Below are 25,221 nucleotides of genomic sequence, written 5' to 3'. Positions count from 1 at the left end.
TGTGTTAAGACTTTTGAGGGGTGCATTTGTATTCGTTTCTTGTACACATCTTGAGAACGTTTGAGTTTCTTGAAGACAATGCCCTCCTTCTGTCCAGGTTCTGCCTTGATTTTCAGCGAGGTGCAGGCGCTTTTGCCAACATGGATGGAGCTAAGCGATTGGATTCTGTGCCCCTTAAGGTGTACACTGATCATGGCATCCTTCAATCTGCCTTTCTAAGTTGGCAATCGCCATTATTAAAGTAACTACAGTTGCCAGGGCTGTAACTCCTGGCCAGGACCGAGTCTCGACGTTTCTTGCTTCTCTCGCCCACTCCTTCTTTCCTAAGCTTTGTGATGCCAGGTATGACAACTTTCGACAGCCTCTGAAACAAGTCTCTCCCCCCCCCCTACACACCCACACACACCACTGAACTAACTTTCTTCTTTTAAGTTGTGTTTGTGGGGGTGGGAGAGAGAAAGAGAGGCTGGGGGAGAATCCTATTATGCATAGGGTTTGTGTTATCTGCTGTAGCTAATTGCTACTAACTGGTGAGGGGCTGGAATGCATCTCAATCACATGTCTCATCACATGAGCAGGACAACCAGGATGTGCCCTGTCACATCATAGCTCAGTGGTTTAGGTCTCTGGCTGAGGAACCAGAAGTTCGATTCCCCCACTGGGCCTCCTTGACAGGGGATGGACTGGATATTTATTTATTATTTATTTATTGCACTTATATGCCGCCCATCTAGATATAGTCTACTCTGGGTGGTTCACAACAGACAAGATGTGAGCCGTCCAGAGTAGCGGATGATCCACTTCCAGCTCGGCGATTCTAATCATCATCTGATGATGAACGTCAGTTGTCCTCAATTAGCAGTGGCAAGTCATACAGCCCTTAGGCAAACACAACTACAATTCCAGCAAGGAAGGGGAGAGAGAGAGAGAGAGAGAGCACAAGGTCTGGAACGTGTGGTTGATGCTGGAAGTAGCTGCATGATGGTCAAGGGTTCATTGGGGCCGAAGGCAATTTAGGTGCATATGGGCCAGGGAAAGGGGGTGCCTGTCCTTCTGTTCCCTACATAGACCTTCCTGTTCCTTTCGTGTGCAGCTGCTACCTCTGCTGAGACCTCAACGCTGTCTGGGTCCCACTGCATCTTTTGAGTGGACATTGCACGTTCTTGGCCTAAGGCAGTGACCGGTTGTTTCATCTTCAAGGTCCGGCCGCTGCTGAAGGGACATTCCAGGTTTCGAAAATGGCTACTAAAATTATGAATGGTCCTAAAATCACAGGATCAAGAAAGGGAAATTATCATTCTGCGCTGCAATTCCCAGCACCTACCATTTGATAGATCATCCTGGGAAGTTGTAATCCAGAAAAGTGACCTTCTCTAGCCCCAATCCTTTTCCCTTGTTGCTTCCAGCGTGAATATATTTGAATCATCGAAAGGAGAGATCACTCCCGACTTCTTCTCTCAATGATTACAGATGTTATTCAAGCTGCTTTGCAGTCGTCCTAAGCACATTTAGACTATTTCCCACTTCTGTTACTCAGAAGTCCACAGATTTCCGCAGAGATAATCAAAGTTCCATTTTTAAAATTGTTTTGTGTTTTCACTTTTGTACGCCTTTTATTCCGTCATGCGATTGGGGGCTGCTTTTCGTCTTTTGAGGGTTGCAAGGGCACCTAAAATGTGTTTTGGACCTTTACTGGTTTCCTGAGTCTGTTTGCTGATTTCACAACTCTCTTGTCTCTTTCTGTCTCCCCACCCCACCCCACCCCCATTTTCCTTTTTTTTTCTCCCCTTCTCCCCGCCCAGGAATCATTAACCAGTGGCAGCAAGAATCGAAGGACAAAGTGATTTCCTTACTGCTCACCCACCTGCCTTTGCTGAAGCCCGGGAACATCGAAGCCAAAGGGGAGTACATGAAGCTGCTCCCCAAAATCCTGGCTCACTCGATCGAACACAACCAACACATAGAGGAGAGCCGGCAACTCTTGTCCTATGCTTTGATCCACCCCGCCACGTCCCTGGAGGACAGGAGCGCCTTGGCCATGTGGCTGAACCACTTAGAAGATCGTACGTCGGGTCCTTTCAGCAGCCAAAACCGGGGCCGTTCCGACTCGGTGGATTACGGGCAGTCGCACTACTATCACCAAAGACAGAACTCGGATGATAAGCTGAACGGGTGGCAAAGCTCTCGGGACTCCGGCATCTGCGTCAACGCCTCCAGCTGGCAGGAGAAAAATCTGGGGTGTGAGAATGGACACCTGCCCCTCTATTCCTCCTCCTCTGTCCCAGCAACCATCAACACGATTGGGACCGGCACAGGCCCGAGTAAGTGGGTGACGTTGACGTGGTTGGCCAACTCCGTTGAGAGCAGTGAAAGGAGAGTGGGGGTGGGTGGGGGCTCAGCTTTCTTTGTTTTGTTTTTCCCGATGAACCGATTCGTGGTTCGCCGAAAATCCCCTGGGGAAATTTGTGGGTCGTCAACCTTGATAATCCACAAACTGCCATTTTGGCGGTTCATCCCCATCTCTAGTTCAAACGCATTTTATGAGTAATCTGAAGAGAAAGGCCAGATTATTCGTAAACATGTTGGAACTTGCTTACGGGGTTCGAATGTAAGTTGCAGAGAAGATGTGAAATGTCCTAGAAATCCTCCCCCAGTGACAACACCGAGTGGGAATGGGCATGAAAGGCTGGCTTCGCAGTTCGTCCTGGTTCGTGTATCGGCCGAACGGGTGTCCGGCACTTCAGAGCCCCGCCTCCTCCGACGGGTGGCCACTCAGAGGCAGGGCCCGGAGGAGGCGGGCCAGGGAAACCTGGGCGGTCTGCCTCTGAGTGGCCGCCCTCCAAAGAAGGCGGGGCTGGGAAGGGCCGAACGCCTTTTGGACCGAGAAACGAACCGGCTCGAACCATCAAACCGGTGAGTGTCAGCACTCGCTCTCTCTCTCTGCATGTGCTGAATACATCCACACTTCCTTCGTCTGCAGTGTGGTTTTGCGTGGGTATTTTAATGCTTTCCACTGATACCAACAGTGGCTCCAAGACTCTCAGGATCAGAGTACTGTAGACCCGTGAGATCCTGTGCCGCCTGTTCAGTCTTCTTAAGGACTAGAATTCTTTTCACTTCAGTGATGGTGTAGGAGGAATCGAGTGTGCAGGCTCTCCTTGGTGCACGCGGGCAACCCCTGCTTGCGAAAATCAGTTGTGCAGACGATTGTGTGCAAGGGCGTAAGCCAGAAATCTCTACATGTTTTCCCTTAAGGCTGCATAAAATATAAATTTGGATTTTGGCCCCTCTAAGGTAATCGGCAATCCCTGTTGTAATGCAAAGCCATTTGCTGTGGGTTGAGCAATTAAGATCTGTGAGCTTTACAAAACCCCTGCTCCTGGGTGGAGATGGAAACTTCTAGAATGGATTTGTGGATGTGGATCCATATAGCTGCTTGTAGTCCTCCTTGGAGACATGGCTGGGGGAGCTGTTACGATGAAACTGCCCCCGTGTTCCCGGGAAGGCACCGTGCCCGATGGGAGTCATAGGGGCTCATGGCCGGTGTTTGCTTGGGAAGGAACAATATGGAGCCTAATGGGCAGCAAGACTACCCCTCCCTAGATTCCTTGCCAGTCTCCAGAAGCGTTGTGCCTCCCCGGGGACCATTGGCGTGGTTTTCTTCTTCAGGCTGTAGAATGGTGGCTGAAGACAACGTGTGTAGGTAGCGACAGCTGGTCCTGGGGCCTTTTTATTTTTGGCTGATTCCTCCTGAATTCTCCCCTTCTGAAAGGATTCATGGATTGCTGCCTTGTCGTGGCGAAGGGGCTTGAGTAACTCAGAGAAGCTATGGGCTATGCCGTGCAGGGACACCCAAGACGGACAGGACATAGTGGAGAGTTCCGACTAAACGCAATCCACCTGGAGTAGGAAATGGCAAGCCACTCCAGTATCTTTGCCAAGAATGCCCCATGATCAGAAACAAAAGGCTAAAAGATATGACGCTGGAAGATGGGCCCCTCAGGTCGGAAGGCGTCCAACATGCTACTGGGGAAGAGTGGAGGACAAGTACAAGTAGCTCCAGAGCTAATGAAGTGGTTGGGCCAAAGCCGAAAGGACGCTCAGCTGTGGACATGCCTGGAAGTGAAAGGAAAATCCAATGCTGCAAAGAAAAATACTGCATAGGAACCTGGAATGTAAGATCTATGAACGTTGGGAAGCTGGAGGTGGTCAAGCAGGAGATGGCAAGAATAAACATCGACATCCTGGGCATCAGTGAACTAAAATGGACAGGAATGGGCGAATTCAGCTCAGATGATTATCATATCTACTATTGTGGGCAAGAATCCCGTAGAAGGAATGGAGTAGCCCTCATAGTCAACAAAAGAGTGGGAAAAGCTGTAATGGGATACAATCTCAAAAATGATAGAATGATGTCAATACGAATCCAAGGCAGACCATTCAACATCACAATAATCCAAGTTTATGCACCAACCAGCATTGCTGAGGAGACTGAAACTGAACAATTCTATGAAGATTTACAACACCTTCTAGAACTGACACCAAAGAAAGATGTTCTTCTCATTCTAGGGGACTGGAATGCTAAAGTAGGGAGCCAAGAGATAAAAGGAACAACAGGGAAGTTTGGCCTTGGAGTTCAGAACGAAGCAGGACAAAGGCTAATAGAGTTTTGTCAAGAGAATAAGCTGGTCATCACAAACACTCTTTTCCAACAACACAAGAGGCGACTCTATACATGGAAATCACCAGATGGGCAATATCGAAATCAGATTGATTATATTCTCTGCAGCCAAAGATGGAGAAGCTCTATACAGTCAGCAAAAACAAGACCTGGAGCTGACTGCGGTTCTGATCATCAGCTTCTCATAGCAAAATTCAAGCTTAGACTGAAGAGATTAGGAAAAACCACTGGGCCACTCAGGTATAATCTAAACCAAATCCCTTATGAATACACAGTGGAAGTAAAGAACAGATTTAAGGAACTAGATTTGGTGGACAGAGTGCCTGAAGAACTTTGGATAGAGGCTCATAACATTGTCCAGGAGGCAGCAACGAAAACCATCCCAAAGAAAAGGAAATGCAAGAAAGCAAAGTGGCTGTCCAACGAGGCCTTAGAAATAGCAGAGAGGAGAAGGGAAGCAAAATGCAAGGGAGATAGGGAAAGTTACAGAAAGTTGAATGCAGACTTCCAAAGAATAGCAAGGAGAGACAAGAGGGTCTTCTTAAATGAACAATGCAAAGAAATAGAGGAAGATAACAGAAAAGGAAAGACCAGAGATCTGTTCAGGAAAATTGGACATATTAGAGGAACATTTTGCGCAAAGATGAACATGATAAAAGACAAAAATGGGAGGGACCTAACAGAAGCAGAAGATGTCAAGAAGAGGTGGCAAGAATACACAGAGGAATTATATCAGAAAGATTTGGATATCCCGGACAACCCAGACAATGTAGTTGCTGACCTTGAGCCAGACATCCTGGAGAGCGAAGTCAAGTGGGCCTTAGAAAGCCTGGCTAACAACAAGGCCAGTGGAGGTGATGGCATTCCAGTGGAACTATTTAAAATCTTGAAAGATGATGCTGTTAAGGTGCTACATTCAATATGCCAGCAAGTTTGGAAAACTCAACAGTGGCCAGAGGATTGGAAAAGATCAGTCTACATCCCAATCCCAAAGAAAGGCAGTGCCAAAGAATGCTCCAACTACCGTACAATTGCACTCATTTCACACGCTAGCAAGGTTATGCTCAAAATCCTACAAGGTAGGCTTCAGCAGTATGTGGACCGAGAACTCCCAGAAGTACAAGCTGGATTCCGAAGAGGCAGAGGAACTCGAGACCAAATTGCTAACTTGCGCTGGATTATGGAGAAAGCCAGAGAGTTCCAGAAAAATATCTACTTCTGCTTCATCGACTATGCGAAAGCCTTTGACTGTGTGGACCACAGCAAACTATGGCAAGTTCTTAAAGAAATGGGAGTGCCTGACCACTTTATCTGTCTCCTGAGAAACCTATATGTGGGACAGGAAGCAACAGTTAGAACTGGTCATGGAACAACTGAGTGGTTCAAAATTGGGAAAGGAGTACGGCAAGGCTGTATATTGTCCCCCAGCTTATTTAACTTATATGCAGAATACATCATGCGGAAGGCTGGACTGGAAGAAACCCAAGCCGGAATTAAGATTGCCGGAAGAAATATCAACAACCTCCGATACGCAGATGATACCACTCTGATGGCGGAAAGTGAGGAGGAATTAAAGAACCTTGTAATGAGAGTGAAAGAGGAGAGTGCAAAAAACGGTCTGAAACTCAACATCAAAAAAACTAAGATCATGGCCACTGGTCCCATCACCTCCTGGGAAATAGAAGGGGAAGATATGGAGGCAGTGTCAAATTTTATCTTCCTGGGCTCCATGATCACTGCAGATGGAGACAGCAGCCCTGAAATTAAAAGGCGCCTTCTTCTTGGGAGGAAAGCGATGACAAATCTTGACAGCATCTTGAAAAGCAGAGACATCACCTTGCCAACAAAAGTCCGAATAGTCAAAGCTATGGTTTTTCCTGTCATGATGTATGGAAGTGAGAGCTGGACCATAAAGAAAGCAGACCGCCGAAGAATTGATGCCTTTGAATTGTGGTGCTGGAGGAGGCTCTTGAGAATCCCCTGGACTGCAAGGAGAACAAACCTATCAGTTCTAAAGGAAATCAACCCTGAATGCTCACTGGAAGGACAGATCCTGAAGCTGAGGCTCCAGTACTTTGGCCATCTCATGAGAAGAAAAGAGTCCTTGGAAAAAACCTTGATGTTAGGAAGGTGTGATGGCAAGAGGAGAAGGGGACGACCGAGGATGAGATGGCTGGACAGTGTCTGCGAAGCAACCAACATGAACCTGACACAACTCTGGGAGGCAGTAGAAGACAGGAGGGCCTGGCGTGCTCTGGTCCATGGGGTCACGAAGAGTCGGACACGACTAAACGACTAAACACACCTCCTGAATTCTACCTAGGGGGATTCCTGGCGAATTATGGGTGTCGCAGTCCTGTAGAAACTCAAGTCCCCCCCACGCCTGGTGCAATGGCTGTCCTTCAGTTCTGGATTCCTTGCATTCATGTTGGGTTGGACTAGAGCCAGATGTTCCCAGCCAGATGTTCTCAGACTAAAACACCTCTAAGCCTTCACCACTCGCTGTACTGGCCAGGACTTCTGGGAGTTGTAGTCCTTTTAAAAAATATATATTTTTATTTTATCAAAAACAACATGAACCACACCAAAAAAAAACTCACTTCTACATTGCATTACCTTAGTTCATTTCTCTTAAACAGATTACTCAACCTGTGCCAACTTCACCTTCGGGGTTAAGAGTCTTCCTTTCATGTTCTGACATTCCGTTCCGCCCGCTTTCTCTCCAGAAACACGTTGATTCTTTTCCCGGTTTATACCCCCTCCCTTTCTGAAACACATCTTCCAGAAATAAATTCCTCTTTTTTTTTAAGTCGTTGCTTCTTGATAAACCTCTTCTTAATTTCATTTCACAAGCCAGTTTATCATTAATTACCGTATCCCACATTTCTCTGTACCATTCTTCAATATTAATTGAGTGATCACTTTTCCAATTCTTTGCAAACAAGAATTGCGACTGTGGCTGTTAAAAGTAATTAGAGCTCCCTTCTTCTCTCTTCAGTTGACTATCATTAATTGTATTCAATGAAGCAGGGAGTGGAGACATTTGAATATCAAACCCAGTTACCTTTCCCTAATTTCTCTGAAGGCTTGTGTCCATTCCTTCCCCATTTTATCACATGACCACGACATGTGCAAATACATCATCCTTTTTTTACACTGGATTTCTGGGAGTTGTAGTCCAAGAACACCAGGGGACGTAAGGCTGGAAAAGGCTGGGCTAGACAATTGACTTTCTGCAGTGCTGTGGGTCTTCAGCCTGGTGCCCATCAGAGGCCATGGGAACAATGGGACGTGTAGTTAAACACACCTGTAGGGTGCTCCTTGGCAAAAACTGTTGTAGGGAACCACCCAACATACCTTTTCCATTTCCACGCTACAGCCACTGAAGCGGTGGGCAGATTCAGTCACTCCACTGGGTCACTGCATCTGCAGCCGATTTAGGTGACCGTTTCAAGCCAGAAGGCCGTAGCAATTCCCTTACTCCAAAATGAAGCCAAAAGCAACCGGCAATTGACTTTCTGTGCCATAAAACCACTGGGGGAGGGAAATTAGAGCAGGCTAGGCCTTTTTTAAAAGGCAGGTCAGACACGCCTGCAGGCTTCCAGGAGGAAGCGTTTTTGGGGGGGCGGGGGGCACAGAAGTCATATAATTCCCACCGTGGTCCAAAAAACAGGGAATGATATTTTAGGCTCCATTAACACAAGTATAGTTTCCATATCCGGCAAGGTGCTGGTCCCCCTCTATTCAGCACTGGTTAGGCCTCACCTTGAGTCTTGTGTCTAGTTTCTGGACGCCACACTTCAAGAAGGATGCTGAGAGATTGGAACAAGTTCAGATGAGGGCGACAAGGATGATCAGGGGGCTGGAAACCCAGCCTTAGGAGGAAAGACTGAAAGAACTGGGCCTGAGGGGAGATATGACAGCACTTTTCAAATATTTGAAAGGCTGTCATCCAGAGGAGGGACAAGATCTGTTCTCCATCATCCCAGAGTGCAGGACACGCAACCATGGGCTCAAGTGACAGGAAGCCAGATTTCGCTTGAACATCAGGAAAAACTTCCTAACAGTTAGAGCAGTACGACAAGGGAACCTATGACCTCGAGAAGTGATGAGTGCTCCAACGCTGGAGGCATTAAAGAAAAACCTGGATCATCCCCTGGCAGATATGCCTTGATTGGTATTCCTACCTTGAGCACGGGGGTGGACTTGATGGCCTTAGAGGCCCCTTCCAACTTCACTTTTCAGTGATTCTATGATTTCAGGCTTTTTTTTTTCAAATGCGAGATTGGGAGATGTGACAAGTTTTTAGACTGATTCTATGAAAAGTATCACCTTTAGAATGAGGTCCGGGCTTTTCGGTGTATATAGAAGTGAGGAAACGGTGCTCAGAGGGTGATGGAAGAAGGTGTGACGTGGATTCTCCTCTGTCTTTCTGTGTCTGATTGGATGCAACATCTGTCTCGGAGTACTCCCTCGTCAATCTATTTGTTTGTGAAGACAGAACTGCTCTCGGGCAATTCCTTGCACCCCCAAAAAGTAGAGCTAGCTGACTTTTGAGGTCCCTCCCTCCCTCCCCTGCGATTCTAGCAGATTTTGGTCCTGCATCTGGACTTTCAGCACCCACAGGCTACAGTGTTGTGTAAAACCTTTCTAGCAGCAAAAGGGCTCACAAATCTCACAGTATCATCCCACTTTCCATATGTGGAAAAGTAGCCCAGTTTTCCACCACCCCTCTATGGCTACTCTCTTAATTGCATTTTACAGTGGTGCCTCGCTAAACAGTTACCCCGCATGACAGTTTTTTCGCTAGACATTGACTTTTTGCAATCGCTATAGTGATTCTCAAAACAGTGATTCCTATGGGGGAGTTTTGCTGGACAATGTTTGGTCCCTGCTTCGCAAACCGATTTTCGCTAGACAACGATTTTGATAGCTCCCTCCGCGCTCACAAAACAGATGTTTTCAGGATCTAAGCTTCGCAAGTCAGCAATTTAAACAGCTGATCGGCGGTCCACAAAACGGCTTTCCTATGGCCAATCTTCGCTAGACAACAACGATTCTTCCCCATTGGAACGCATTAAATAGGTTTCAATGCATTCCAATGGGGAAATGCTTTTTGCTAGACGATGATTTCGCTAAACAGCAATTTCAGTGGAATGGATTATAAGCGTCTAGTGAGGCATCACTGTAATTAGTCAGCTTCTATTCCCCATGGAGTGAAGGCACAGGGGAAAGAGCTAAAGTTATTGTATCTATTTCCTTCAATTTAAAAAAAAAACACACAGAGAGAGAAAAGCATTATTTCAGTATGAAAGAAAAAAATAGGGAAAAATGTATAATGTAAGGAAAGGGGTTTAATCCACCCGCCCATCCAATAACTTTGTCACAGATCTCTCAGCCATATGGAACAGGCATCAGTAGATGCAAGACAGAGTGTTTTAATTCACAGTGTTTTGATTCCTACTTTGGGCACATCTTGAGAAGGCATTACTCTCTGGAAAAGACAATCATGGTAGGAAAAGCTGAAGGCAGCAGGAAAAGAGGGAGATCCAATATGGGGTGGACTGGCTCCCTAAAGGAAGCCAAACATCTACACTTAGCAAGACCTGAGCTGGTCTATTAAGGATTGGACCTGGGGGGGGGCATGTTATTAATTCCTAAGTTCGCTGTAAGTTGGAAGTGACTCAACAGTGTATAACAACCACCACCATCTGACAAATGCAGAATAAGGCACCTGATCTTAATAAGGTGCAAAGGTCTCACATATCCCAAATTCCTATGGTGTTGCCGGCAGTCAAAACACCCAGGAAAGGTTCCATTTTAAAACAGATTAACCTCTGCCTCTTAGTGCTGGTTTTTATCTTTCGCTGTGGCTGAACCGTGTCTTTGGTCAGACAAGTGGAATGGGTGGGAGCTGAGTTCATATTTGCCCATGTAATGACGAGCGTACAGTAATTGTTTTTAAAAGCATTCTGAGTGTTTTGAAAAGCAAGTGAAAAAAAAGATGCCATTCCCAAAGAAAAGTACTATGACTTTGCATGTGTGCGCGCCCGTGCGCGTGCATGCACATATACACACACACAGAGAGAGAGAGAGAGAGAGCTTCACACAAACGTCTGCCAATGTGTTTCTCCCTCACTTTCAGTCTTTTTCATTGCTTGGAACCATTTGTGTTCTGCCTGGAGGATTATGGGAGTTGTAGTCCAAAATAAGTGTGCTGCTTAGATACTGCCCCGTAGTGCTTAAAGCACTCTCTGAGTGGTTTACAGTTACAGTTTAATTGTGCGGGCTTCACATTGCTGCCGCCCCCTCCCTCCCTCTGCAAGCTGCGTGCTCCATTTGCCAATATGGTAAGGATGGAAGGCTGAGTGAACCTCAAGCCAGTTCCCTAGGACTGAACTCCAATCCTGAGCAGAGTTCTGACTGCAGTATTGCAATTTAACCCCTGCACCACAAGGCTTCCCTTTCCAGAGCTCTGGGGGGAAAAATGAAAGCACTCTTCCTGAGGTGATGGGAGTTCGAGTCTAGTGGGAGAGTTTTCCAGCTTTTAAGGAGCCTTTCCATCCCAGACCCCATTTTCCGGTGGTCTTCCGGGGAGTGGCGGGTAGTTACCAGGTCGAACACACCCACCCAAAAAAGGCCAGCTCTGGCCTTTCACTCTTGCACAGTGTGCCATTCAGCCATTCTTCTGGCGCAGGGAGCATGCGCTCCCACTGAAGGAGCTTCGCTGTGCACAGCTTGTTCTCTCTTTTGACTCACTACGCGCTCTGTGATGTTCCTACATAAGCGGGCTTTCTCCCAGACCAAGTAGTATTTATTTTTTTTCTCACAAGGAGTGCGTTCTGTCCTCACCAGCAGCATGGCGTGTCTGGAGCCAAGACGCAGCTCTTATTTCACCAGGGAGTTTTACAGAGCCCCTTGGGCTGGAAACTTTTCCCCGCAAACACAAGCTGTTTGCTGAAGGGACTCCGCAGATGGCTCTCCTGCCTCGCTCGCTCTCCTTAGCGGGAGGCTCAGGAGAACCAGTTCCTGGTGCCTTTCCTTCCAGAATCTTTCCTTCATCCCCTTCCACCCGCCCAGACGGGACCATCTGACTCCGCATTTTGCTGCAGAATGCCACACACAGAACTCAATTTACACCCCCAGTGTTTGTTGGCTCATTTATTTATTTAAAATATTTTACACCGCCCCGCCCCCACATTTCTCCTTGAATAGCACCCAAGGCAGCTTACAACAAAGACAATATTCAAAGTTGGAAACAATGAGTATACAACGGTTGTCAATATCATTAAATGACAATATATGAAACTATAGCAATGAATCGAGACATCTTACAGCATGAACGGGCAATAGTATGGCAAAGATCAATAAGTATACTTTTTTTTTTGAATGGCCACTCTGAGAAATGGAAAACACAAGTGGTATTAGAAATCTAATCAAAGCGGTAATGCATAACAATCTTATCTAAAAATCACATTTTTCTTGTTTAGTCGTTAATGACTGTTGGTGACCCCATGGACCAGAGCACATCAGGCCCTCCTGTCCTCCACTGCCTCCCGGAGTTGGGCCAAATTCATGCTGGTCGCTTCGGTGACCCTGCCCAACCATCTCGTCCTCTGTCATCCCCTTCTCCTTTTGCCTTCACACTTTCCCAACATCAGGGTCTTTTCCAGGGAGTCTTCTCTTCTCATGAGATGGCCAAAGTATTGGAGCCTCAGCTTCAGGATCTGTCCTTCCAGTGAGCACTCAGGGTTGATTTCCTTCAGAATAGATAGATTTGATCTCTTTGCAGTCCAGGGGACTCTCAAGAGCCTCCTCCAGCACCACAATTCAAAAGCATCAATTCTTCGGCGGTCAGCCTTCTTTATAGTCCAGCTCTCACTTCCATACATCGCTACTGGAAAAACCATTGCTTTGACTATGCAGACCAATCACATACTACAGATGGCTAGTTTCTAAGGGAAGGCTTGCCTTAAGGGAAGGGTCTTTGCCTGCTTGCGGAAGGACAGCAAAGATGAGGCCAGCCTAGCCTCCAGTGGGAGGGAGTTCCAATGTCTGGGAATAGCAATACTCAAGGCCCTTTCCAGTGTTCCCAGCAAGCAAACCTGAGAAAGTGGTGGGACTGAGAGAAAGGTCACTCCTGATGATCTTAACACTCGAGCTGGCTCAAAATGGGAGATACTGTCTTTGAGATAGCTTGGACCCAGGCCATCTATGATTGATTTGTTGCGAGCTCTCTTATTTATTTATATGGTACTCGCAGTTCGTATTTTATTTAAGATATATTTTATTTTCTCTTGCATCTGTTTCATGTTGGGCATGAACCAGCATAGTTTTTATCACTGATCGGTGCAGTATACCACTTTTGTTACTAATTCTGCTTTTTCCAACTAGGATACATTTTTATCCCCGAGGAAGTGGGCTTGTCCAAGAAAGCTCGCATTAAAATATTTCAGTTAGGGTTTGCACAGTGCCACAACATTTTTGTCTTTATTTTTAAATTTTTCTTTTGTTTTTGACCTGATTTTTTAAATCTCAGCCAGTGTAATTAATATACAGTATTTGGGGTGAAAAACGCCCCATGCTGCTTTTTTGCAGATAATGGGGCGGAGAAACATAAGGGACATGTACTCTCATTCTCAGTCGGACGGCTCTGTGGGCCACGAATTCACAAAGTGGCCTTTAGGCAAGTCAAATCATCCCGCCCACATCCTCCTGGGTGCAGAATGGAGATCGATAATTCTAATCTTACATTCCCGCATGAGCGTGACATTGGGCGATATGGTGCTTGAGGTCCCTTCAACTCTGCCGGTCTGTGGTTCTTGACATTTGTGTTTGTAGGCCCAGGTGGGTAGACGCGAATCTTGCAGGCTTGGTTCCTTTTTCACTAGATCCCTAAAGTCCACCAACTGGAGCTAGGCAGAGAAAGGTGGCATGCAGAAAGTCAGGCCTGCCAGCATGAGCCACATGCTGGCAATGCTACCTGGTCAAAGGCAACCAATTAAAAATATTTTACAGTAGAGGAATACTGTCGTGCCCCGCTTAACGATTACCCCGCATTACGCCGAGTCCGCTTCATGACAATGTTTTTGTGATTGCAATTGCGACCGCAGAATGATGTTTTAAATGGTTTTTTTTTCGCTTTGTGAAGATCTGTTCCCTGCTTCGGGAACCGCTTCTTCGCATTACGACGATCAAAATGGCTCCCCACTGTGCTTAGGGACGGATTCCTCGCTATACAGGCACCAAAAATGGCCGCTGTATGGAGGATCTTCGCTGGACGGTGAGCTTTTAGCCCATTGGCATGCATTAACCGGGTTTTAATGCATTTCAATGGGTTTTTAATTTCACTTTACGACGTTTTCGCTCTACAGCGATTTCACTGGGACGAATTAACGTCGTTAAGCGAGGCACCACTGTAATAGCCTGAGAACTACACAATTAGCATGCAGGAGGGACCGGTTCTTATTATTATTTCACTTGCAAATTTGAAGTGCTGCTAGGATTTGGGAGATCTTTGCCAGGATACTAGAGGTGGCCTCAAGGACTGGCCTTCCTTTTTGGCCCTCCTGTTCTCTGCAGGTTGTTGGGTTGCTACATCAGATGCACAGGGAGGCCATTGGGCAGACGGAGCACCCTTCAAAGAATCTCCCGAGACCAGAAAACATCAAAAGGGATCCGGTATTATCACCCCTGGGTGATGATGGTATGGGAGAGATTTCGGAGAACAGTTGTGTGAGCTCCTGGAACAGCAGTATGTTTGGACAACTATCCTGCAAGCTCATAAGCATCCTTACCGCAATATCTACAGGGGCATGAACAACAGAAGACCTGTTTTGGGTGGTGCGAAACACACGCCAGGATTCCATTCCTGCCCGGGCTCCCAGATCTGAGTGATAGGTCTGCCAGTCTCCCCATCCAAAGTAAATTCTTCAGGCCATCCGTGTTTGCTCTGTAGTTCCTCATGGTTATGATCCCCTCCCCAGCTATGAAATAGCCTGTGTGCTATATGCCACAACCTATGCAATGGGTAGAGTTGAAAGATACCCGGACATACATATGGGATGGAAGAGATCACACGGACCTCTTACCTTTATCAAAGGTTTTTGTCAAGAGTTACTGCTCAATAGATAAACCATGTGTTCAACCAAGAGCCGGCAGGCTCCTTCGGCTTGAGGGCTATAGATTTAGTTTTCAAGTGGTGCGCTCCAAAATGCCACCAAAAGTAGAGCTTGGGACACTAGTGAGTAAGTAAATAAGTAAGCAGATCTCAGGAGTAGCATTGCAGTTTGTTAGAATAAAGGGATAAGCTGTGGGGAAATAGGGCTTGCGTTCATCTCTATATAAGCGCAGTGCTTAAAGCACTAACCAGATAAAGTGCTAACCCAGTTCAGTCTTGAAGAGTTTTGATTGGTGCCTAGACACCTTTCTTACCTTGTCTGTCCCGTGGAGGAGATTCGTTTTTCTGTGTGCAGATGACCGGGAAGGGAAACTGAGTGGGAGGAAAAGCAGGAGAGGACGTTTCAGGAAGCTTATTTTTGGGTGGAAGGGGAACAATCTTCAACCCAACTTTATACTTCATACATGTACACTGACTTAAGGATCAGCCAGAAACGGAGGTGAACAAGCTATTGGGCAGTTAATCGATTTGGCTTCCTTTGCATAAACCTTTTCGTTGAGCACAGAAAAATATTTGCAGCTCTTGTCTGCTTCCAACATTTCTGCAGAAGCGGCAGGCAGATTGACGTAAAAATGAACTTCAGATCTGCCTTGGGGTTCAGGCCACGTGAGAGCAACAGCTACTCATATAACTACAGTGGTGCCTCGCGAGATGAGCGCTCCATTTTACGACGAAATCGCATAACGATGAAGTTTTAGCGATCGCAAAACGATGTTTCCTATGGGGTTTTTTCGCTTTGCGATGATCGGTTCCCTGCTTCGGGAACCGATCATCGCAAAACGACGATTTTCACACAGCTGATCGGCTGTTTCAAAATGGCCGCCGGGTAAAAAAAATGGCCGCCCGCTGTTTTCTGAGACAGATTCCTCGCTGCACGGGCAGCGAAAATGGCCGCGCTATGGAGGATCTTCACTGGACAGTGAGTTTCAAGCCCATAGGAACGCATTAATCGGGTTTCTATGGGCTTTTAAATTTCGCTTTACGATGTTTTCGTTCTACAGCGATTTCGCTGGAACGAATTAACATCGTAATGCGAGGCACCACTGTATAACCTCAACGTCAGAACCCATACACACAAGTCCCAGACCATGGCTGAGCTGGCAGGGGAGATTCTGGTCCTTTTCATCAGAAAAGGAAACCTTCTTGAACTCAGGGTCTGGCTCCGTATCAGGCAATTTCAGAGGTCTGTTCTCAACCTGGTCCTTGACTTTATAACTCATAACACACGTGGTGGGTAATCTTATAACGCAGGTCCGGCACACACAGAGGCACAGAACTTGCCAGCAGAAGACAAAATGGGTTTTCATGGGACACAGCCCTGAAATGACCCGGCTTTCAGCCAGACGTGCGCATGTTTTGACCTTAGCTTTCCACCTTTACAAAGACCAGCCTGTTTTCTCCTCCTTACAGGAACATAGTTCCCGCTTAAAGGCGTTAATACATCATTTCAGCATTTCCCCCCAGCATCATGAGGCAGTGGAATGAGAGAGCGCGGGAGCGTCATTGAGAAACACAGTTTTTAATAGAGACAGCATAGAGCTTTGGCTGTTCTTGCGTCGATCTGTTGCAGGCAGGAGGAGAGAAATCAAAATTTCAGAACCCACCCTCCATTTGCCCCCTTTTTCTGTTTTCACACACACACACACACTGGCTAGAATCCAGTTTGTCCCACGTCATGTGAAGTTGCACAGATGTAACTTTGTCAGGGGTTAGTTCCAGGCAACGCAGATCGTACCGTCCAGTTGTGCACATCGTCATGCGATTCCCATTGTGACCAACTGTGCAGTGCGCTGGTAGAAAGGTTTCGTGGCTAGCCCTTCTGCCTTGATGGTGTTTTGGCTGCTGCTCGTGTAGTATCAGATTTTGTCTGTGTAGCTATGCAACAGGATTTCAGCCACTAATTCATTCCAATTAATCCCACTCCAGTTCGGTGTCGTTCTCTCTGGAGAAGATCATGTTGTGGGTTTTTCGGGCTCTTTGGCCATGTTCTGAAGGTTGTTCTTCCTAACGTTTCGCCAGTCCCTGTGGCCAGCCTCTTCAGAGGACAGGAACCATAACTCTGTGTTACTTCTGAGCCCTCGTTTGTCAAACGGGGACAGATGTCCTAAGAAGAGCAACTGCGGTTTCTGTCCAGTGATCCTGCAAAATAAGAGTGGCTGAAGTTACTGACCATGGTAACAGTGGCCATTAAGAGCTATTTAACAGTCCTTAGACAGTGACAATTACCGTATTTTTCAGTGTATAAGTCACCCCATGTATAAGACGCCCCCCACTTTTCTAATCCAAAATTAAAAATAAGCAAGTGTAGGGGGAAAGGGATAAAAGTGCTGCAGAATCGCTTTGATCCCTGCTTTCCCCTCCACTTGTTTTTGTTCTCTCCTTCGCTTACTTCCGTGTATAAGACTACCCTCAATTTTTAGTCTAAAGATTTTAGATAAAAGTGTAGTCTTATGCATGGAAAAATGCGGTATATCCAAACTTGGATGAGATTGAACACCAGTGCTGGTGAGAAAAGTCACTGCCCAAGCCAAACTTTAGCGTCCAGGCATTGAAATCAGAAGGCGTGGGATCATTAGAGGTAAGGAAGTTTGAGTCAGAGAACACAAGACGTTAAGCCAAGTGAGATTTGTCAGCCTTCAAGATGCAAGATTTGTCTTTGGGTGGGTTTTTTCTGCTATTGACTCACACAGTTCCCCTTCCCTATGGACATTTTATCTATAGGGTTGCCACTTTTAGGGTTCTTCCTCCCAACCCACCCATCAGTCTGCTGTTTAGGAATTCCCAGTGAGGTATAGTGGATGGAGAGATTGACTTGGAAGCTGGAGATCGGAGTTCAAATCCCCACTGAGCCATGGGAACTCACTGGGGGGAAAGTGGGACTGGCAAAACCACTCCTTAAATATCTCACCTCGATAGCCCTATTTGGGTCACTATAGGTCAGTTCTGACGACACAGAACACCCAATAATTAAAAATTGAATTTCCCCTTCTTTCAAAGGGAGAAAACGTAACCCAGATGTCCAACATGAATGTGGAGGCCAGCCGAAGGCAGCAACCCAAATTTCCTTCAATGTCAATAATAGCTTTAAACGGTTTTAATAACTTGATGGATTTTTAATTATTCCTACAGTCTTCCTGCAGCTTTCAGAGCTGTAATTTATTATGGCTTTTTAAAGTACAGTGGTGCCTCGCTAGACAGTTACCCCGCATGACATTTTTTTCGCTAGACATTGACTTTTTTGCGATCGCTATAGGGCAGGGGTGGCGACTATGGGGGAATTTCGCTGGACAATGTTTGGTCCCTGCTTCGCAAACCGATTTTCGCTAGACAACGATTTTGACAGCTCCCTCCGTGCTTGCAAAACGGGTGTTTTCGGGACCTAAGCTTCGCAAGACAGCTATTTAAACAGCTGATCGGTGGTTCGCAAAGCGGCTTTCCTATGGCCGATCTTCGCTCGACAACGACGATTCTTCCCCATTGGAACGCATTAAACAGGTTTCAATGCATTCCAATGGGGAAATGCTTTTCGCTAGACAATGATTTCGCTAAACAGCGATTTCAGTGGAACGGATTATCATCGTCTAGCGAGGCACCACTGTATTGTGTATGTTAACAGAGTAAGCCGCCTTGGGTCCCCTCGCAGGGACAAAGCTGGCTTACAGAGGATCCTAAATAAATAAATTCCATATGTCTAAAGAAGTGATCTTGAGACGTGGAAGCTCGTAGATTAAAATATGTTAGTCTTTTAAGGCGTCACCTGTTTTTTGGCTCTCTTTTTAGGTTTCTTTTTTCTTTTTCTTTCCCCCCTTTCTGGATTTTGCTTGAAACAATAAAGACAGGGGAGGAGACAGAGGGGTGGCAACGACCGGCTTATCTCGTTGCACCTTGACATTTCCTTCCTTCAACGTGCCAGCTCGCCAGGAGCAGCCGATCCAGCACCAAAGTCTGTGCAAAAAAAGAAAAGGAGCCCTCGGTGGAATGTAATTAAGCGGTGCTCAGAAACGGAGGCTGCCTTTCCGTAAGCCCTTTTGACAGCTGCTGTCACATCGCTTATTTATAACAGCGCGGTTTGCTTTCAGCATTTCTGATCCCAACCCGGACTTGATTTCTGCAGCTCCCTCGGAAATCATTGGTTCTCCGTTCTTGAGCCTTTTCCTGCCTCAGGTCCTTTCTAGGGTGCTCCTCTGCCTGACACAACTGTTTTTTTTTTTCATTTTGGGATTACACAGGGCAGCCCTTTTTTGAGCCGTCCCCCTTCCTTCAAATTATCTGGCCATTAAAAAAAAATGATGGAGGTCAGGGGTGGCGACGTTCGGAGCATCCTCCTTGTGAAATGCAAGGCCCCTCGGTTTAAAACACCGGGAGGAAGTCCACTTTGGAAACCGGTGGGGGAAACAAATCTGGAAAGCGGCAGGCGTTGCCCTCAGGTGCCATGCGTGAGGAGCTAAGGGGAGATCCTTCCTTTCATGCCCGCAAGCTGGCCCTCAAAGGATCACGCGGCTGGACACCTCGGTGCTTTGGGCCTCTGGCTGCTGAGCCAGAGGTTGGGAGTTTGATTCCCTCCCTGTTCCTCCCTGGCAAGGGGATAGACCCCATGATCTGTAGGGCCCTTTCCAGCTCTGCAATTCTCAGATAGAATCATAGAAAAGTGAAGTTGGAAGGGGGCCTACAAGGCCATCCAGTCCAACCCCCCCCCCCCCGCTCAATACAGGAATACCATCAAAGCTTGTCTGCCACATTTTTCTTGAACGCCTCCAGTGTCTCCATTTTCAGATACTGACGCTAGCAGTAAAAACCCAGCCTTCCCAGTACATGGGTCTGTGGTTTCCATCAGAATTGACAAGTCCTAATTATTTTCATTATTTTTACCAAAGTAATCTGCAGCCAATTAATGGGTAGCACCCTTTCGTTGATCTAGCATTTTTACTCAATTAATAAATGAGTAAATGTTGCAATCCTTTCCTGTTCATGCTCTGTAATATAATATTTTTTTAAAGATGTTCATGCTCCCCCCCCCAGGCTGTCTTCCTTCCAAACCATTTTTTAAAGATATCCTTTTATCTCCTGCAGAGAGCGATAAGCAGATTGTCATGAAAACAGCCTCTTTTCATTTTCATAGCTGCAACCCCTTCTATCCACATCCAAAGGAGAAGCTGCTGGAAATCATGGATTCACAGAACAAGAAATGAGCAGCTCGGGCAATTGGTAGTCATAATGCTGAATTGCCTGGATGGGTGGGGGCGTGTTGGCTCGGTTCGGTCACATTTTTAATTGTTTGTATCTGTTTTTCCTTTGCTTAATTCTGTTAGATGCTTCCATTGGCCTTGTTGCTTGTGCACAAACGGAGAATAGCTTGCCAGCCCTTGGAGCACGCTTGATTGAACCTCCCTTTTTTGCATTGCTTTTTATTTTATTTTTTTTGTAAGCCTGGGAGAGAGAAATGTCCTGGGAACAGAACAGAGCGACTGAGTAGCTTGGTGCGATCTGAAGCTGTCAACTCAGAAGTGAAATCTTTCTCTACCTAAAAGATTTGGTAGAGAAAAAACCTGTACTCTCACATTCACCATCATTATCTTAGAACGGCATAGCTGGAAGGGACCCTGTGGGTCATCTAGTCTAGCCCCTTTCAAAGAGGCCCAGTGGGGAATTGAATTCCCAACCTCTCGCTCTGCAGCCAGAGACCTAAACTCTCTGAGCATTCCGGCATGGTTTGCATCTTTTACATAATCCCTCCCTTATGTGATGCTTCCAGAAAATACTGTTATAATGCAATCAGCTTTTACCATTCAGAGAAATTGACCAAGAGCCCAGACTAGCAGGTCCCAAACTTGGGTCCATAGATGGTAAAGTAAAGGTGAAGGTTCCCCTGGACATTGAGTCCAGTTGTGTCTGACTCTAGGGGGTGGTGCTCATCCCCGTCTCCAAGCCATAGAGCCAGCGTTTTGTCCGAAGACAGTTTCCGTGGTCACGTGGCCAGCGTGACTTAGGCATGGAACGCAGTTACCTTCCCACTGAGATGGTACCTATTTATCAACTCGCATTTTTACATGCTTTCGAACGGCGAGGTTGGCAGGAGCTGGGACAAGCGATGGGAGCTCACTCCATCTGCGTGGATTCACTCTTACGATGGCTGGTCTTCTGACCTTGCAGCACAGAGGCTTCTACGGTTTAACCCACAGCGCCACCACCTCCCCAGGCTAGATGGTACCGGGCGTTAACTCCCAGAATTCCCAGCCTTTGTCATTGACTGGAAATGTCGAAGGATCAGACAGAGCTTGATGATTTTAATAGAGTTCCAGTGTTTTTGTCACACGGCCCAGATTCGTGTGCAGAATTCTGCAATCAAGATGTTGACAGTAGATAGTAATCATCGTGAAACGTATGCGCCATCAAGTCAGATCTGACTTGTTTTAAGTGCCACCAAATCGCTTCTGACTTATGGCGAGACTATGAATGATGTTCTCCAAAATGTTGAGCGGTTCTGCTCATCTCTTGTAGACTCAAGCCTGTGGTTTCTTTTAGGGAGTCGGTCCATTTCATATTTACTCTCTTGTCTTTTCCTGAGAAGCCTGCCTTCTCATGATGGGTCCAAAGTAGGAGGACAGCCTCTGTTTCAATATTTTTGCCCCCAGATTAATTCATTCAGGCTCAATTTGATCTAGGCCCCACTTGTTTGTCTCTCTGGCAGTCCAGAATACAGTGGACCCTCGACTTAAGGAATTAATCTGCATTGGAACGGTGGCTGCAGGTCGAAAAGTCTGTAGGTCAAGGCTCCATTGACCTACAATGCATTGGAAACCGATTAATCCCGTAACCAGCTGTTTTTGTTCCATTTTTTTCCCCCGGTCTGTAGGTCGATTCTCCGGCTGCAAGTCGAACCTAAATTTTGCGGCCAGAGAAGTCTGTAACTCGAAAAGTCTGTAAGTGGAGCCGTCTGTAAGTTGAGGGTCCACTGTACTCGCAAAGCGCTCCTCCAGCACCAAATTTCAGACAAATCAATTTTTTTTTTGACCTGTCAGCTTTCCCCACTGTCCAGCTTTCACACCCATGTACGGTGATTGGAAATATAAGAGTGTGGATGGTCTTGTTCTTCAGTGATATGCTTCTGACGTATGCTGGCCCTTTTTGGGGTTTTCCAGGTAGAGGGTACTTAGTAGTGGTAGACCCTTCCCTTCTCCTGGGAGCATCCTGGAAATGTACAGCTTGCCCAAGGTTACACAGGCTGGCTTTTCTCTTCGGAGGCACAGTGGAGGGAACCAAACTTCTAACCTCTGAGCTATCTAGCCAGCACTCCATATCTATGAGATGGGAGCAAACCATTGCTTCTCTTAAGAGTTTCATCCTTCCCTTGCAGACCAATGCGTTTCAAAGGATGATAGAGGGTGAAAGGTTGCTTTTTTGGATGACAGCTTCCAGAACATTCCGTTCCTTACTGCCACTGTATTCAGGGAGGGAGCCGCAGGCCGAAGGAAAGAGCCACTCTCCCCACTGCTGGACGCCTTTAACCATATTATTGTTTTGTTCTTAGAATGGTTCCATTTTGTTGTTGCTTAGTCGTTGAGTCGTGTCCGACTCTTCGTGACCCCATGGGCCAGAGCGCACCAGGCCCTCCTGTCTTCCACTGCCTTCCGGAGTTGGGTCAAATTCATGTTGGTCGCTTCAGTGACCCTGTCCAGCCATCTCATCCTCTGTCGTCCCCTTCTCCTCTTGCCTTCACTCTTTCCCAACATCAGGATCTTTCCCAGGGAGTCTTCTCTTCTCATGAGATGGCCAAAGGATTGGAGCCTCAGCTTCAGGATCTGTCCTTCCAGTGTGCACTCAGGGTTGATTTCCTTCAGAACGGATAGGTTTGTTCTCTTTGCAGTCTGGGGGACCATTAGCGATCTGCAAAGGAAACAATTCTTCATAAAGCTTGCTGAGTTTGTCTATTTTTATTGAATGTGGACATTATGTGGAATTCAGTGTTGTCCTTCTCCTCAGAAAATGCTTGCTAGGACATAAAGTACAGCGGTACCTCAGTTTATGAATGCCTCGGTTAATGTAATTTTTGGTTTATGAAGCAAAATCCATTGAAAATAATGCCTCAGTTTACATTGGTGTTCCCCCCCCCCTTTTTTTTCTTTCCTGTTGTGTGAAGCAAGTTTCCCCAGGATGCATCGTGCCTGGAGGTTTATAACCCCACCCCCGTTCTTATGGCAATCCCCGTTTCGGTGTACGAATGTTTTGCATTATGTAACGTGCCGTAGAATGCATTAAATTTGTAAACCGAGGTACGCCTGTACAAGCAAGTAACAGATGTGAGTATTTGACGTGTCATTTATGGAGCGAAGCGTCAGGCAGAGTGGAGAAACTGTGCCCCAAATAATGGAGAGTTTTGAAGACTTCTCCTCCAACGCCCACACAGCAGCAGATACTAGAATGCAGAACAGCTGCCCAGGAATCTAATTTCAGCAGCAAGCTATAGAGTCTTGTCGTTCGAAATGGCAGAATCGCCTTGCAGATTCTTCAGACGGCATGGCAGTAGACGTTCCTTTCGGCCAGTAGAAAGCTTCGCATGAATTGACGTGCACTTTGGGGTCCGTGTCTATGGGCGCCATGCCCCCGTTTTAACCCTCGGAGGCGCGTTATCATAACCGTCCGGGGACAGAGCCCCCTCCAGCTTTTGAAAACACTCAATTTTTAAATTTGCCTGCCAGGATTTCTCGGCAATCGGCACTTCCTCCTTGATTGTTCAGTTCAAAAGCCATGTTGTCCTTTTTGACACTGTTTGCTTTCCTATTTTGCAGAGTACACAGCTGCAGAGCGGTAATTTCAGAGGAGTAATTGTGCCCCTTCATCCCACGCGCGCACTTCCCGGTGTTGGCATGGATAATTGGGAGAGGCTGGAATTTGCTCATTTGATGCTGCAAAAAAAATCAGTCGAAACAAGAGATTTTTTTAAAAAAAACAGGCAGTGGAAAGGACATTTCGTTATGTAGTACATGACACAGCTACTGTCAAGCTTCTCGTTTATATAAACACAAGAGATACTGGGTTTCTCTTCTACACAATGCCAGAAAGTGTGACTTGTCTATAATCAAAGGGCACACAGTTACTGAGGTCTCCGTTTTTGGGGCTGTAATCCTCATATTTGTCTAAGGCACAAGCTCCAAAATGTTACTAGAGCCCAGAATCCCCAACCAATACAACCTGTGAAAACCACAAGCCAGTTATTTGAAAGAATTTCCATCTGAGCCAGTGATTTGTGAATTTCTTTTTCATGGGTCATTCCCTACAGCTTTATCTGGCCTTGATGGGCAGTACAACAATGGAACCAATGACCTCGAGAAATGATGAGTGGAAGCATTCAAGAGAAACATAGACAACCACTTGGCAGATCTCCTTTGAGATGCATTCCTGCATTGAGCAGGGAGTTGGACTTGATGGCCTTATAAGCCCCTTCCAACTTCGTTATTCTATGATTCTCTTTCTAGCCCACACCCATTTCACATATTTTCATTCATAGGTACATACTACCTGGTTAGCAAATTAACAAAAATGTGAATACGTGTTGGTTCTGCCATGGGCGGTTCCATTGACAGCGCAGGAAAAAGGACAGGAGGCTGTTCTTCTTTTGTAACAGACTCAGTTTTATTAGTAAACAAACTCAACTCGGATGGTTCGAACAGGTCCATTGAACTTAACTCTGGCAACAACTTATAACTCCGAACTCGAGTGTTCATTTCTTTGTCCTTTCTTCTTACGGGGGGGGGGGGGGCTGGTCCAAAGCGCTCCCGGTTCGTCATAGGCCGGATCGGTGTGGTTCTGACCGCGCAGACCATCCCACAACAAGGGTGTCTCACCCAGTCTCCTTCCCACTGACTCTGGAGTAAAGAGGGACTGGGACGGATCACGCTCCTCCCCCCACGCTGATTGCGGGGGTAAACCACCACAGTCCATTCCAAGGGTTTACCTCTTGTCCGCGCGCGAAGAAATCAGGAGGTCCCGGCAATAATGCTCCATCAACTTGTAAGTTTGGGAATTCCTTAAGCAGCTTGAAGAAACTCTCCTGGCCCATGCTCCATTCTGTCTGCACTGATCTATCTCTCTTATCAGCCGGCTCACTCCTTACCACTCCGAAGCTTCCCGTCTTTTCGTCCTCAGTTATATCTTCCAATATAATCAAATCAAGTTCCTCCCCTCTATCGTCAGCCAAACACACTTCTCTAGGATTCTGCACCTCCCTATCGTCTGTCTCTACCTCCACCAATATGCCCTCCACACACTCTGTTCCTCCTTCTGCTCCTCTGACTGGGGAGGACAGCTCACTCTCTCTCCTTCACAAAAAAATGAGCATTGATTTTAAAAAAGTTTTATGCAA

General features: G+C 46.6%; 1 protein-coding gene across 2 annotated transcripts in view; it reads left to right on the top strand.

Moving 5' to 3' along the window:
• SAMD4A (sterile alpha motif domain containing 4A) overlaps nucleotides 1–25,221 on the top strand; it is a 124,632-nt gene that overhangs the window by 71,767 nt on the left and 27,644 nt on the right. For both annotated transcript variants that reach the window (XM_078384061.1, XM_078384066.1), the window contains exon 2: nucleotides 1,803–2,321. In XM_078384061.1, coding sequence (XP_078240187.1) covers nucleotides 1,803–2,321 — 519 coding nt within the window. The remainder of the gene's footprint in view (nucleotides 1–1,802; nucleotides 2,322–25,221) is intronic.

Source organism: Pogona vitticeps, chromosome 1 (assembly GCF_051106095.1).
Source record: "Pogona vitticeps strain Pit_001003342236 chromosome 1, PviZW2.1, whole genome shotgun sequence".
Taxonomy (NCBI): domain Eukaryota; kingdom Metazoa; phylum Chordata; class Lepidosauria; order Squamata; family Agamidae; genus Pogona; species Pogona vitticeps.
This window is presented reverse-complemented; position numbering and strand designations above follow the sequence as displayed.